The sequence below is a fragment of the Nymphalis io genome, chromosome 19 (assembly GCF_905147045.1).
Source record: "Nymphalis io chromosome 19, ilAglIoxx1.1, whole genome shotgun sequence".
NCBI classification, from domain to species: Eukaryota; Metazoa; Arthropoda; class Insecta; order Lepidoptera; family Nymphalidae; genus Nymphalis; species Nymphalis io.
In genome coordinates, this window is record NC_065906.1 from 8,959,581 (window position 1) to 8,977,526 (window position 17,946).

The 17,946-nt window shown below is 31.5% G+C and overlaps 1 protein-coding gene across 1 annotated transcript in view; it reads left to right on the forward strand.

The window, feature by feature from the left end:
- Positions 1 to 17,946, forward strand: part of LOC126776103 (uncharacterized) — a 36,621-nt gene continuing 18,675 nt past the window's right edge. The window contains exon 1 of the mRNA XM_050498395.1: positions 1 to 435. Coding sequence (XP_050354352.1) covers positions 397 to 435 — 39 coding nt within the window. The 5' untranslated portion in view covers positions 1 to 396. The remainder of the gene's footprint in view (positions 436 to 17,946) is intronic.

Genomic DNA, 17,946 nt, shown 5'->3' on the forward strand with positions numbered 1-17,946 from the left:
CATGCAGGCTGCACGACACGCCATCTCGCGGTAAATCGCTCAGCCATAACAGCTGAGTCCTACGACCGAGGCGCTTGGCGACCGGCTTGTTTAGCTGTTTAATCGGTATACTGAACTCATTCACAACGGCTGTATGGCAATAAGCCGTGCGCCCACGAGTTAAAAAAAAAAAACAAAACGCTCTTTCCCGAAAGCGAATTCCTTTTTCGGATTATTGAAATCGGCGGTAAAATTATTGGTCATGTCAATCCTTTTGTGTCAAATATTGTGAATTATTATGTGTCTATGTAAATCGCGAGTATTGTTAAACATTTATATAAATTAAAACTATTATATCTGTATTTATAGCACCGTGATTGTCTTCCATTTAGTGTTTATTTAAATATTGAAGCTACAATGGAGAAAAGCGGTGGCTCCAGACTCCTTCAAATGCAGGTAAAGCTTATATATAAATAATACAAAAAGTAATAATATCAAAGTGCTATCAACTAAGAAATAATAATATATGATTAATAACTAAAAATATAATTAAAAATGTATAAATCATCTTTGGGATATAATTTAAAAACTTGAATAATAAACATAATTACATTTCAATAAAAAGCTTTGTTATATGTAATTCCGGAATACATAATAACAATTCCTTTAATTAAAAATAAAATATAAAACATATTTTGTTCTGTATAATAACATATATCATATAATTGTTAATAAAATACACAGATAAATGATGTATGACTTTAATTTAGAATATATTATAATTGATAAGTACTCTACGGAGCGCACACAGGCAATAGTACCACCTAGGCACGACCTCAGTATACATCACTATATTTTTGATTAGATATTAAGTATCCTTAGCATAGCTATGTGCTAAATGTTGCATAGATCAGGTCATCCCAGCCGGTTCTACAATATATTGAAGCTATTTCCTTCGTTGTGTATTCCCGCCGCAACATGACCGGCTTGCGACATACTTTATTAGAAACTAATGATCCCATCTGTCTCTCTTTAGCTTTTTATTTTTATAAATTTATAATATGTTAACATCGCTTGGGCTTTTGTTAAACGATAAAAAAACCTAGTCCATTTTTCGCAAACCTAGTAACTATTTAAAAGAAAAATTGATTGGTTGTTTAAAAATAAGCAGAAACAGTTTCTACATCGGTTTTCTAAATATTAAATGAATATAATTATTGTTTTCGTCTTCGTTATTACCTTCTTTATTTACATTTCATTTGGATATCGGGATATTCGATCACACCGGCTCCCTAATATAACCTTATCCTGATTGAATAAACAGGTACAACACTAACAAAGTTATAACTTCATTAATAAATAATACTGCAAATATACACATTATGCTAATTGATTGTATATAAGATGTATATTTCTTAGAAATTAAAATCTTATCTTATAAATCTACGACAAATAGATAACAAACACATTCAATATAATTTACTTTATAAAAACGTATGATATTTTTTAAAATCCATTATATGACTTTAAGAGGATAATTACGAAACCTAATACGAAATACGACTGTAATCCTGTTCTCGGTCACGTCCTTTATATAATTTAGTACTTAATTTTTTGTTTTCGTATTATGACTTTATTAATTATAATTCTCTTATAGACTTAATAATATCTTAATCATATTTTATATGTATATGAAAGTCAATGTCCTGTCTGACTGATTTTTATCATCGCATATCTTAAACTGTAATACATTAAGACTTGATATTCTAAGAAAAACTTTCGCTTCGTAATATATTTAAAAAAAAGAAGGATGGAAATTTGTGTTTATTGTTAACTTTCTATGTGCGAAGCTGCGACGGGTTTTGCTTTTATAGTAAATTTTGTTAGGCATAAGTCGCAGTAAACTTTAGGTAAGAAAGCACTTAAGCTAATAATTAAAAGAAATTGACGATCATAATACAAGATGAATCTATCTAATATATTACCTTTATTCAATGGTATATATATAATGTTTATAGATAAATGTACAAAAGTAATATACTGTTACAGCCCCGTCAATCGCTAAACGACCTCTGCTCTTGATTAAGAGTAAAAGAGGTGATATGTCCTTGGATGTGAATAGAGAAACTTCAACAAGTTATACCATGATCCTCCTGACCGACTTCGGCCAATCAAGCCAATTGCTACTATCGGTCCAACCCGAAATTCGAACCCAGGATCCAAGACTGCGGTCTAATTTTTAGTCACCAACGTGGCAATCAGTTATGCCATAATGTTTCACCCTCATCATCCTTTCTGAGTCAACTGATGATAGTTCATTGTAAACTAATCAATTTATTTCAATAAATATCAATTAAGTGCCGAAAGGCGGGTAGAACATGTTACAATCGAAGATCCCGATTTGAAGTCCTGGCAAGTACACTTTCCCAGGGATTTTAGGGCTCTCATGCTGTTAAGGACATACGTTATATTGTTTTATTTCAACTCTAGTTTGTTATTCTCATAAATTATATACACATTACCAACGTGTGTTTGTCACATAATTAATAATAATATTTATATCGAGTATCCTTATAATAAAGAAAATAACAATGAATAATTAAACAGACAATTCTAAGTTCTATTCTTTTAATATATGGTCGAAATTACAATAAATCATGATAATATATGTACGAAATCCTTAATTGAATTTGCAAGCCTTGTTTCAATCTCGCTGATCAGGGACGCTTTATCCTAAAGCTAAAATAGGCAAACTCCTACAAGCGTCGAGTGACTTGATATTATTTCTACGAGATAGAAGGCAAAAATTATGTATTCAAATTCAAGGTGTTTGCCTATTTTGGCTTCAAAGCTTTTGTGTTATTTTAGTGTGCATTTCTATAATTTTGGTATTGTTTATTTAACAAATGTTTAATAAAACGGAAACTGCAAGTATATTTTTACCTGAAATTACTACAGTGTATATGTATTTTATTTGTCCATAATTATACGTAATGTAAGATTATTTCGACCTTATATTGTTTACATTTTGTGCATTTGTTATGAACTAGTCTATAATTAATAATATTCTATAATCTACTCGCCTTTATCCGGTCCTGTTCGTGATTCATCAACGGGTGGTTTTTTATAAATGTGCCAATCGCCGTCTACTTTTAACACGCGAATTACTTTATCTTTTTCTCGCCTTATGGTAATAATTGAGAGTGAAAGAGATCGAATACTCTAACTTCTTTTGAAGCTTGGGAACTGAACCTTGACCTCGACCGTTTCGATGATTATTATTACGGCCAGTCAACGGAACAGCGTCGGTTACATTTGCACATAACAAAATGATATCAGTTGAACGTTAAATATAAATAATTTTTAATACGTCGATCTGTGTTTATTTTTAATTAGAAGCATTTTTTATTTTCAAGAGATAAAAAACCTGCCCATAAATTATCTCTATGACACGCCAATCGGTTACTCCATTACTTGGTGAAAGACGAACAAACCAATAAACTCGCTTTAGATTTATAATAGTAGGGATTATAGGAATCGTAGTAGGGATTATAGAAGCCAAAGAATAATAACTAAATTGTTTCTCTTACATAAAACTATTTGACGATTTAAATGAAACCCACAAATAAATAAAAAATATAAATATTTCAGTCAGTAGTAGATCATTATTCCAAAGTGGAAGTCTATATATGAGTACGTATTCATTGTCAACTTTATTAAGTGATCTTGTTCGACGTATGTCGTAATGTCCTTGTAATAAGTGCAAACGATAATATTTGTACTACATAAAAATTATTTATAACGACTCGATTTATACATAATCACTCAGTAATGTTTATTGATAAACAATTTATGTATATAAGTATGTATTCACAAAAGAAAAGTAGTAAATGTAAATCAGTTGTCTGGTTTCCATCGTACAAGCTCTGCCTAGTTTGGAATCAGATGGCCATGTGTGAATAATGTCCCAGGATATAATTATTACTATTATTAAGAAGATAAGAATGGCTTTAATTTGTATTTGGTGGGACATGATTTTTTTCTGGTTTCATCAATGGACAGTTTGATACACGAGATAGGTTTATGAGCATTTATAATTTATCAATATGTTAACATCGTGTCGCCTAAGAGCTTCCATAGCGTGCGCTATATGAATCAATAATGTTTTATGAAAACAATGTTAGGTAGAATTGTACTTCCCAAATAGTTCTAAAGTTCGCAACATTGTAACTTAAATATAGATAACTATATACTAAGTGCTGACGTTGTCAATAAAAGCGATGAAATTGGAAAAATTATGGACAGGTGATTAATTATGAAATGGATGAATAATGAAAAGGGAAATTGAAAACTCGATCGATCATTAATTGGTTTAGACTATGACTATTAACTAAGAAGCATTTAATGTTTAATTTTTTTGTCGAGAACCTTTATTTTTTAATGAGTATCAATTATATAAAATTATTATTCACGTTTTTAATTAGTTACTATAATTTATTTCATAATCAGCATCATCATCATTTTATAATATTATATACATTATATTTATATACATTTACAGTCATGATGAATTATATAAATTTATAATATAAATTTACAGTTCATGATGTTTTATATAAAAATGTCTATATAATGAATGAATAAGTAAATTGATATATATATAATTACAACAAAGCTTTTATTTCTGATGCATTTAGTAAGAGCGCGGAATTCCATCCCGGCATCCGTGTTACGATGACCCCCGACTTGGACAAGTGCATGCAACCTTTGTTTAGACCTACGCTTTCCAAGTCTAGAATGCAGTCTAGTGCAGGTTTTACAATTTTCAAAAGTACTAAAACCTTCTTTTAGATTAATAAAGTCTTAATCTGTACTCATGGTAAAAATACATTACGAAATTACATTATGTTCCTAGTATAAAGCTTTTTATTTCTATATAATAAGAGTAATTAAATTATAAGCAAGAATATAAATTATATGTAATAGTATTATTCAAGGAGTAATACGTGTCATCACACCTTCTGTCCTAGTTTAGGCGATCGATACTTTGACAAATTAAAGGGATTGTAATTCAGGTCACGTATCGCTATTATTACATCGAATAAATCGGTCTTGTCTAGAATTTGCATATCATTTGGCAACAGCTGTAATGCAGGTATTGTATTTCACATGTTATGACCATATGTCTAACATAAACTTACTATGTTTCTTGTTTTAACCGTTCACCTATGTATAACTATGGAACAAAATTATTTTGACTAAATAGAAATACTGGTGGTAGGGCTTTGTGCAAGCTCGTCTGGGTAGGTACCACCCACTCATCAGATATTCTACCGCAAAACAGCAATACTTGATATTGTTGTGTTCCGGTTTGAAGGGTGAGTGAGCCAGTGTAATTACAGGCACAAGGGACATAAAATCTTAGTTCCCAAGGTTGGTGGCGCATTGGATATGTAAGCGATGGTTGACATTTCTTACAATGCCAATGTCTAAGAGCGTTGGTGACCACTTACCATCAGGTGGCCCATATGCTCGTCCGCCTTCCTATTCTATATAAAAAAAAAAGGAAAATTCATTTAACATATTATATTTTTAACGATATTTATAATTAAATATTAATTTTTCTTCGTACTGCCTGGCATGCAGTCTGATGTACCTTTAAATCCAAAGTTTAAAAAATCTAAATAAGCCTAATACACAATGTAATTGAAATCAACAATTTCTTTTGAACGATTTTGTTTAGCTTGGTTACAGTGTGCGTCAGATACGTGGGAAATTAAATAACGAATACGAAGTGAATTACCAGAATTGCTTAAACTTTAAGTCCAACTTTCGATAGAAACGTAAACGGTTAAAATGTAAAATTATATAACACAAACACGCTCAACCTTTAAAGGGTGAAGCAATAACCTGTTGATATTAAATTATGACTTGAGTTCGTAACCATTGCAGCTTTTCAGATTATTAAATACACATATAATGTTATTATACCTACATGGCTGTTTGGCTATGTTAGTAGTTTTTATTTTTATTTCAACTGGCTCGTTGTTCTAATGGCTAGCGTATAAAGCTACTTATTGGTATGGCCTAGGTTAAAACCCAGCTCGGACTAATAATGATTTCTGTCGAGAAACTCTTAAAAGCAACCAATTAATCTTTTAAGTATAACCTAATATTCTGTAATATGTGTTAGTATTTACACACGATTCATTTATTCACTTTTTTATTAACTTAACGTTGATTTTGTTTTTATTTTCCGGTCTTTAGGATAAATATAAATAGTTCAATCCATGATGCAACGCCCCAATTTTTTTTTAATCGCATTAGTGCAAGTGTGCAATGTAAGCTGTAATAGTGGAACAGTGTATAGTTGTTTGTAAGTTTCGGAACTTTTTCATCTAAAATTAATATGTCCTATATGCTGTGGTGCCGAGATGGCCCAATGGTAAGAAAGCATGAATCTTAACCGATGATCATGGGTTCAAACCCGGGCAAGCACCACTGAATTTTCATGTGATTATAATTTGTGATTATAATTCATCTCGTGCTTTACGGTAAAGGAAATCATCGTGAGGAAACCTGCATGTATCTTATTTCACTGAAATTCTGTCACATGTGTATTCAAAAAACCCGCATTGGACAGCGTGGTGCTCCCTTTTTGAACGCCTCCTCTTTTGAACGCTCCCTTTTTGAAAGGTTTAAGGTTCTCCTCAAAAAGGGAGAGGAGGCGTTAGCCCAGCAGTGGGACATTCATAGGCTGTTACGATATGTTGTGATAAATAATGTTGTGTTACTTTATTCTATTTAACAATTAAAACAAATTAAAAATTTGCTTTGTAACTTCGACAAGGCTCTATACTTATAAATTTTTTATAAATAATATTCGTTATCGTTATATCCATTTACGTATTCCGCGACAATTCAGTTATCGATTCAAGCGACAGATACAAATATACTCATTGCAACCTATCTCACGCCTTTATACACGCGATATCGTATTATAATTTTAACAACGGTTTTTATTTCAAAAGGAATCTATAGAATTACTAATAGACTACTAGCTACATATTGACGCGATTTTACCTACATTAGTGTTTCATTGTGACCTGATGACGATAGTAGTGGAAAAAGGGTGAGTGAGCCAGTGTAATTACAGGCACAAGGGACATAAAATCTTAGTTCCCAAGGTTGGTGGCGCATTGGCTATAAGCGATGGTTGACATTTCTTACAATGCCAATGTCTAAGGGTGTTTGGTGACCACTTACCATCAGGTGGCCCATATGCTCGTCCACCTTCCTATTATATAAAAAAATACAATTTTAATAAAAGATGAATTAATTGTGTACATATATTTGTTGTATTACCTATATATAACTATTACATAATTTAATTTAAAAAAATAATAATAATGAACGACTCTTTCACTTTAATGGTCACAAAACTTTCTTACGATGTACTCAAATTTCTACTTAAAATATCCACATATTAAAAAGGCATCATGTTAATTACATAGTTCTTATCTATTTTCAATTGTTTTGATCTAATTAACGTAATCCTCTTATTAGTATAATACAATAATTACATAAAGTTTGATTTATGTTTAATAGGGTTATAAACTTACATATAAAATATGTACTATTATTATTAATTATGAATTTCTTTAATTACATTTTAGATGAATGGATTACACTTTATTCAAAGTTATTTTAGAAGACGAAAACGTCTTGGATGTGAAATATACATTTCGCGGTTGCTGATTTTAATAAATAAAATTGCAATTTGTCGATAGATAAATTTTTTTATTTGTCTTATTTAACTTTTTTTTTCTCTTTTTCTTACCCATAGATCAGAAAAATTATACTTGTTATATGTGTGCCATGATTTGTCGTTAAAATACTAGATGTACCTATACATATAAATGAGTAACCTGAAATTCAATATGAGTAGACTTAGCGTCTATAAAATGTGTGTATATTGAACTATTTTACTGCTGGGCAAAAGTATCATCACCTCTTATAGTGAGGTTCTTCCAGACTCCGGGATGCTACTGAGGATCTTCGACAGAAAAACCCAATATCTTTCATCAGCCTGACCTGAGGTTTGAATCCTAGACATCGGGATCTGCGGCCTAATATCTAGCCACTAGCCAACGAGGTAGTCAATTTTCCATTACGGCAACTAATATACAATACACATTCAAGACACATTTTATCATCATGACAGTTAAAAAATTATAAATCCTTCAATTCATTAAAACTGTCACGTAGACTCATAAATCATTGAGGATTTGTTAAGGCAAATTTAATATTCATTTTATTTCGGAGGCAATAAAAGGATTGGTGGAAATGACCCTGCTGCTTTAAATGTCCAAAGCCGTGGGAGGATGTGATCGAGATTGTTTGGTAATGTTCAAAATTGCAGCGATGCAACCTACACGTTTTAGCTAAACAAATAAGTATTTAATAATGCTTAATAATACTGGTTTTATTTGTTTTTTTTTTAAGAATAGGTAGGTGGAAGAGCATATGGGCCACCTAATAGTAAGTGGTCACCAACGCCCATAGACATTGGCAATATAAGAAATCTTAACCATATATATATACTCATATATATCATCAACCATATATATATATATATATATATATTGTGCCTGTAATTACACTGGCTCAAAGCAGAACACAACAATACCAAGAACTGCTGTTCTGCGGTAGAATATGAGTTGGCGGTACCCAGACGAGTACCTACCCACAAAGTCCTACCACCAGTAATTATATATGCGTATCAATAAATACATATAGGAATTATTCCAATATTAACATCTTTATAATTTTTTGCATCAATACTTAGTAAGGGACTAAAAATTTTTTAATGAATAGTTTTTTTTTTTCAGCCTTTTGCCGTCCACTGCTGGACGAAAGCCTCCCCCATAGAACTCGTACTGATATGACTCGTATGAATAGTACTCGTACTATAAAAAAAACCTTCGGTAAGATTGTTTTAAAAATCAAAAACATATTTAATCGAACAAAATTGTTAGTAAATCTGAATAATTAAATAAAAATTAAGCCATTTGTATCAATAAAGATTTAACGAAAACGATTTAATTGAATATTGCATAAATGATGTCATCCAGTTGTAACCGTTTTTGAATATTATATAACTGAATTAAAACGTGTTGCCACCCAGACGACCTCGTTCTAGATAATCGCAAAATCTAATTATCGCTTTTAGGGCATCGTACCAATAACACTGTTATTGCTAAGTAGCACGTATATATAACTATATCTAGTTCTTTTAGCTTTAGCATATTTTTTTATTATTTAAAATAGGTAGTTATACTAGCAAATATACCATTTGATGATAAGTGATCACCACCACCCACACCACCACCCTTAAACATTGGCACTTTAAGATATATTAATCATCTCTTACATCGTCAACGCGCCACCAATCTTCGGAACTAAGATTTTAAGATTTTTGTGCCTATAGTTATACTGACTCGCTCACCCAACTCGTTCCAACTGGAACCAAACAATTCTAAGTATCGCTGTTCGTATCTACCCAGACAGGCTTGCACAAATATCTGTCATCGAGTATAGTTCTTAAAAGAAAAAAAACATAAACTGATAAAAGAGAAAACAAAATTTATAAACTCTACCTTCATCGTTCAAAAAAAAAAAAAAACAAGATTTATTAATCCTCTACTACTATTGAATATCTATAACAGATAGTTAAAAGCCAATGAATGCCTTCGCGGCTTGACCACACGTTCGATATCAAGTGCTCTCTAAACCAAGAGTCCTTGATTGAACTTCGAGTTATTTCCAGCGCTTTTCAGCCATTTCTAACGGGCATTCCGTACTAATTGAAGAATGCATTAAAATACACTTGAGTCAACATTCGGAATATGCTTTGCAATATGCTTTGATAAGACTGTTAGGTTGGTTATATTTGAACAAGTGTACTTTGGTATGCAATGTACATTTGTGATATGATGATGCAAACCTGTTTTTAATTGTTTTTTTTTCGGCTCCTGGTAGGGGTAAATATATTTATACTAATCACCCGTCCCGAATTTGTACGGGAAATATGATGGACAAGATATTATGAGGGAGCTCTTCATGGGTGTACATTTTTCTCATAGGTTTTTTCAAATAATCATATCTGTTGAATATGTAAATAAATCACTAAAATTAATTTGATATTTTTTTACCAGGCTATTTTATGCTAAAAAATTTAACGTTTATTGTTTATTTTTTCGAGTAATTTTAAACAAGAAATAGTTAGGTGCGGATTTTCTATAAAAGATGCATTGCAGACTTTTATGTAAACATTTTAGGAATGTACATATTCTTGTGTATCTATTATTTGCCAACATTCGTTTGCAAAGCGCCTGGACATCATTTTTCTCTTGACCGCGTGGACATAAATATACCTTTCAACATATAAGCATACTATATAGCTATAAAATTGAAAAACAAACATAATTCAATGTATACAAAAAAAATGTAATTCATAGTCAAGTAATATTACATTACAAACGCCAACAGCTTCCTGGAAGAATGTAATTTGTTAAATTCAGAATTTCTAATACAGTGATTATTATTACCATTGTTTCCTTTGAAAATATAATAATCCTCTAGTATTGCATAGAACATGCTAGTAAGCGCTTGATGACTGTAATGATAATTTATAGACATATTTTGCATGAAATGATATGTGTGCATCTTCGTTTATCCTATTTTCATAGTACGTAATGTACTGTAGTCTTTATTTTACTGATCACACTAAAATAAAGACTGTAAACGATAAACGAGTTTTTGTTTAGTCTTGAAGTTAGTACGTATCGCATTTGTTTTCGAACCAACGTAGGATATCCTATTTGGATTTAATAGTCATGTTCCAGAGTAAAGCGTTGAATATACAGTTTAAATTCCATTTGTGTAATTCGGATGTGAATTTTAAATCATGATTGTCAAATAAACATAATTTTCTATTGCGTTTACCTGTTTATTATTGTTTGCGTATATAATTGTCGCTTGTGTTGCAAGTATAATGACGTCTGCCATCATAATATGTAATTTGTCTGACCGCACACCGTATCTATATTGGTCTTAAATAATATGTACACTTAAATAGAGCATTTATTTTGATTCAGTTGGGGAATGATTTTTTTTTTTATAGAATAGGAAGGTGGACAAGCGTATGGGCCACCTGATGGTAAGTGGTCACCAAACGCCCTTAGACATTAGCATTGCAAGAAATGTCAACCATCGCTTATAGCCAATGCGCCTTGGGAACTAAGATTTTATGTCCCTTGTGCCTGTAATTACACTGGCTCACTCACCCTTCAAACCGGAACACAACAATATCAAGTATTGCTGTTTTGCGGTAGAATATCTGATGAGTGGGTGGTACCTACCCAGACGGGCTTGCACAAAGCTCTACCACCAGTAATATGATGCGATATCTTTAAAAAAATATGATTTAAAAAAGACGAATTATTATTTAACACGAATTATTATTTATATATTTATTTCCTGAAGATATATTTAGACGACTTTCGTTGGTTTCATTGTTGCAAGACTCGTATGCGCAAATAAAAATGGCAACATATTGGTAACTAACAGTTTGCATGGTGTTATAGACACAAATCGAATTACCATTTTATTATTATTATTATTAAATAACTTTATTGATGCCCTTGCACGCATCATGTTGAGGTTTTACTTCTATATTATTATTTCTTGACGTCATAGCTATTCGATTGAAATTGCCTTATTTCTTATTAATACTACAGTATGGGATAGGTGGGTTTTTTAAGAATTTGCTCATATTTAATCATTATCATCATCACTGCTGGACATAGGCCTCCTCACAGGCGCGCCAGTTCTTCCGGTCCTGTGCTAGTCGCATCCATTGAACACCCGCCATCATCTCAATCATCAATCATCATATTTAATAAAAATAATAAATATCTGTGGGATTATCTTAGAATATAAATAGTATAATTATAATTAGAGCATATGTATATATATATGTATATAATAAATATAATAAATGTATGATAATTAATATAAATGTTGTGAGATACGACATAAAATACTTTAATTTATTTAATTTAAAATAAATATATAATAGTAACAACAATATTAAAAAGAAAACAAAATCATGAAAATTTACAACCTTTGGACAAAAAACATCGTAGGCTTAATTAGTGTAACGAGACCATCTATTACGTGTAATAAACACTCCCCTAAACTGTATTTCACTTTGGCACAAATTACTTTCTCCACGAATATAATGTAAATTGGTCATTTCTAAAAATAGAGGACGTTTTTATCTTACTAATTTATTTTTTTATATTAATATATCCGTATATGAAAGCATCATTTCATCAATTTATTTAAACAATGGTCTTTATAATTTTAAATTTTAATTTTAAGCCTTAACAACATAAGATAAAAAAGCCGAGATGGCCCTGTGGTAAGAACGCGTGAATCTTAAGCGATGATCGTGGGTTCAAACCCGGGCAAGCACCACTGAATTTTCATGTGCTTAATTTGTGATTATAATTCATCTCGTGCTTTACGGTGAAGGAAAACATCGTGAGGAAACCTGCATGTGTCTAATTTCACTGAAGTTCTGCCACATGTGAATTCTACCAACCCGCATTGGAGCAGCGTGGTGGAATAAGCTCCGAACCTTCTCCTCAAAAAGAGGAGAGGAGGCCTTTAGCCCAGCAGTGGGACATTCACAGGCTGTTACGGTTACGGTAACATAAGATAACATAAAAATAAAATATTTTAAATATATTTTCCTATTAAAAACTACTACCCAGATTTTTCTTTCATTTTCCCACAGAAATCCAGAATAAATCGATTGGTAAGAAAATTTGAATGTGCAAAGGTAAAGAATAATTACCATTATAATCAATATATCACTTTTTGATATTTCACGACCGTCTTCTGCGGTCAGTTTTGAATTTGTCAAAGAATAGCTCTACTTAAGCCTTGTTACTGAAGAAATAGAATTTTGATATTAAAGACTCACTCACTTTGAAAAGATTTAGTTTTAGATGAATAATAAATAATTAATACCAAGTTTGCAATAAACCAGAGCAAACTTTGAATTAATATAAGGTACCTACACAGATATTGAAATTCAATAGAATACGTTGTTTTACTACATCGTTTATTCATTTATCGCTTGCGTGTTTGTATCTACGTAAGTTGTATACATACACACAAACGGTAAACGAATAAGATGCGAATGAGTTTAGTCAATGCATATCCATTTGTAATTGCTGAGAACTGGAATACTTAGTGTCAACGAGTCGTAATAAACTTCATATGAATTATTCAGTGAGGAAGTAATTTCCATGTAAGCTATGACATGTATTATCCTGTTGTGTCGATGTTATTTAGATAAACAATTTATAATAGCTTAAAATGTGCCGCAAAATTGTTACATGTATCCATTTATTTTTGTTTCCTTTAATCATAGTAATAGTAAGTATAAGGTTAGTTACACTGAAATATTTACCATGAGCTACACAATATTGTAATATTTTTGTTGGCAATTTGGATCTGTAATAATTCACTTTCTGTTAACAACACGTTTTGTGAAGATGCAGGTTTACACCATTAAAAATATACATTTCAATTCGTTTGTAGAAGATATTATTTGAAATATGAACCTCGCATATAAGTTTTTTTCATGTAAGTTATTCTCTAATTATTCATTAATACTTATTCAAATAATCATGCCAAATATATTTACACAAACTTTTATATACTTATTTGTGCGCTTAAACATTTTGGCAAGGCTCAAGGCTTAGTGTAACATTTGTTTGAAAAACATGTGTCGACAATTTGGCAAATTACAAATCGGTCAACAGTCAACACCTCATTGGTCCAAAGCGAATAATTTATTCGACCACAATAAATTGGAGCACATATATCTTTCATTTTCATTGAAATTTATCAGTCAATTGAAACGAGAATTCATAGCTTATTGATCTTGTGAACACTTGACGCTCTTTTTCTGGTCATGAACAATACACTGTATATACGAAACATTATATTCAAAAGAAAATATAAGCTTAATTTTCTTAAATGGTTGTAAAAATCTACATGTATGTACATTATTAAAAACACATGAAGCTACGACTGGTTTGGGATTTGGATTCTATTGAGTAAATTCGGCAGAATACTAGCTACTAAAATAATGAGTAAAAAATATTTTTACTCAGGTAATTTTTTTATTTTTTATTTTTACTCTATTTGTAACAATAAAAATAGTTATATAATAGCTAACTCTCCTATATAAAAATGATCAAGTTATGTTTTCAATTCCGGAATTTACTAGTTACAGTATATACAAAGAATCGCAGAAATAAACCGCGTGAACCCTCCTAACGCATTATATTATTGCTACTAAAGATAAATATATGTACAACAACGAGCGCGGGTGAAAACCGTTCCATGAATTTTTAGCTTAAAATTTCATTGTGTTCAGTGAGATTACAATTTGGCAGAAATTAGTTCGAGATGGTGATTGATATTGAGGAAATTTTTACAATTCATTTTATACCTATCATAATACGGTTAATACCTTGAATTTATTATAATTTTATACTTGGATCAAATCTACGCAAAACAATCTGGTTAACTGATTCAATGTAAACATGAAACATTGTCTTAATAACTTGTGCGAAATAATGGTACCACGTGGGTTGATACTAGGACAGACGTAGGTCGAACACGGAGCTTTGTAATTGCAGCATAAAAATGATTTGAGATGTATTGTTTGTTAATATGGCTTTTTAACATCTTAAATGTATGTAGACATTATATACGAGTCAAAATAAAGCTTAAAGCTTAGTCTTTTATATCACCCAGAAAATAACATCGATATTCGAATCATAAAAAAAATTAAACCATGGAGGTAAATAATAGACTATAAGCAAGTGTAATGCTGCTATTAATGATTGTCTTTTATTTAATTTATAATTACAAGTAATAAAAAAATAATACTTTTTTCTAAATTATTATAGGTTACAAATCCAAATTTGGCATTACAAGCATCTACCTTTGCGCACGTTCAATGAATTTAAATTAGAAACGAAAGTGTTGACGTCATACCTAGCGCCCTACAAGGAAACGACTCTGAGTCACATCAGTCCGATACTCCGATCACTTATGGTCCGGACTAGTGTGAGCTTAAGGCTCCTTTTATATCGAGCTTAAGCAATTGCCATAAAGCACACTATACAATGGCAAAACCACTTTTGGTTTCGGTGATCTTTAAGATCTTAAGCTTTGTTAAATGCTTAAATGCATATGAAATTAAATGTTTGCTGCAATTGTCCTCCTTTTTCTAATAAATATATTTATTATAACAACGATTATTTTAATAGCGATGGCAAAGGTCAGTTTATTAAGGTCATCTAATCAAATCTGTTGTTAGGAGTTTTTGTCTGAGCCATAATCAACAGACCTCTTAAGAGGAGGTCCCCTTTAGGGCGGGTTAACCAGGGGGGAATTAATGATTCGATTTACATTATTTAAGTTTTTATATACAAACAAGCTTTAAGATATAGTATAGATACATCGACATAAAAGGTATACGAATTTTTTTATTTTTTTTTTATTCTTAGAATATTTATTTTTTTAGAAGTACGATACTATTAAAGTTATTAGTATGATCTCAAAATATCTTTATTTTTATGCATTATCGTTCTTTCACAATATACAATTGGCACCAAAAAGGCGTGCACGTGGTATTTTTTTTGTAAAAAATACATTATAAACAATAATGTATTCACTTACCGTTTATACATAGACACAACAAAACTAATTATTTATTGCTGATTTGCGGAAGACTATGCGATTAGTGGATTATAACTACTGTCTACCCAGACGAGCTTGCACAAGGCTCTAGCACCAAGTAAGGCGGCCAAACCTATTTAATACAGTGTCGTAAAATATACTAAATTATGATGATAATATAAACATAAATTAAAAATTTGTGCAACAAGATACCAGTTGACTCCAAATTAGAATCTGTAATAAAAAAAAGTTTCTTTTCAATGTCCTTAATATTTGTATAATATGTGTATTAAGAATAAACATTACATCTTGAAAGCGCCGCGACTAGATATTAGTAATTCCAAATTCTGGTAGGTTTCGACGAGTAGATGTGGAAATCGCATAACATTTACATGTATTTAGTGTTTATGGACACTGATCTTTTCTAAAATCTGAGATTTCGAAAGTGAAAGGCGCTGAAGTGAAAGTAAAGAGTAAAATTAATCTTATGAATTAATTTTTAATACTTATTTTGTATCGGTTAAGATCGCATCTCGTATCGGAATAAGCTCCATACCTTCTCCTCAAAAAAAGCCGAGATGGCCCTGCGGTAAGAACGCGTGAATCTTAACCGATGATCGTGGGTTCAAACCCGGGCAAGCACCACTGAATTTTCATGTGCTTAATTTGTGATTATAATTCATCTCGTGCTTTACGGTAAAGGAAAACATCGTGAGGAAACCTGCATGTGTCTAATTTCACTGAAATTCTGCCACATATGTATTCCACCAACCCGCATTGGAGCAGCGCGGTGGAATAAGCTCCAAATCTTCTCCTCAAAATGAGGAGAGGAGGCCTTTAGCCCAGCAGTGGGACATTCACAGGCTGTTTCGGTTCGGTTCGGTTCTCCTCAAAAAGGGAGAGGAGTCCAATAGTGGGACATTCAATGGCTGTTACTATACTATTTCGTATCGATGCTTCTAATGAATTTGTATAGTTTTTTTTTTAAATAAAACACACTGAAATATTTGTTTTGTCTTAATTTTTTTAGAAAACCTTTGATTTTTTTTTTTGAATCTTGTTAAATTTAAATTACATATACATTACATATGCTACAATTATATTACTTTTTTTTAGAATTCACGATAATCATTAATTAAGTTCTCTAAGTCGTTGCTTGACGAGTTGAGATGAGTCGACGAAGGCTCTATTCCAATCAATTTTAAAAAATCTGCTTTATACCGTTTGCTTTTTGTAATAAACCAATCGTTTACAGTAACAATAATGAATATAAATTCGTTCATTAAAACACATTGATACGGAAAAACTAAGTAAACCGATCCGCTTTAACCGCAAGAAATCGCATCCCAACATTGTTTACATCACGAAGCATTTTATTTAACACCATATTTTAATTTCAACCTTATTTCAATGAAACACGTCACAAAATCGGTTATATGTTTATTCGCAAAACAGGTGCCTTCAGACTAAGTTCTTTTTCAAAGAAGGCAATAGTTCAACAGGGTCAAGCTAGCGGTAATTCACGAGGTCGTGAGTTATTAACACCGTGGCATTGGAATCCATGTGTACCGTTCCCGGTTGCTAGACAACCAGTAAATAAACAAACATCCTCATTGGTAAGGTAATTTCATTCACCTTTCGCGCATTTAGATTTACTGACGTGTTTTCATTCGTGATGTTTGATAGAGTATCAAGAAATAAGCCACTTATATGGTAATAATCTGAAATTAAAAGTGTAAATATTTCGACTTGAGAAAAAACATTGTGTATATATAAAACATTTAGGAGTTTACATGCGAGATTAAACTAAAGGCATTACGATTTTTATCGGGAGATATTATTAAGGCACGTTATGGATTCTCATAGTTTCTCAAAATCCCTGGACCTAGTGAACTGGTGGGAACCTGAACACTGGAAGACGCGTCCTCGGTGTGCTTCTTCAGCAACTTTGCAAGGAGCAGACCCCGTGAATATAAGAAATGGTTGGCTAACATTGCCCGATACTAAGGTAATTAAAAACACTCGAACACTGATCAAAATAAATTACTAGATTACAAATATATCGATATTCGATATTGATATAAGAAAGCTGCCTTCGGTTTTATAACCCACTTCCAATTGGCCTTGATCATT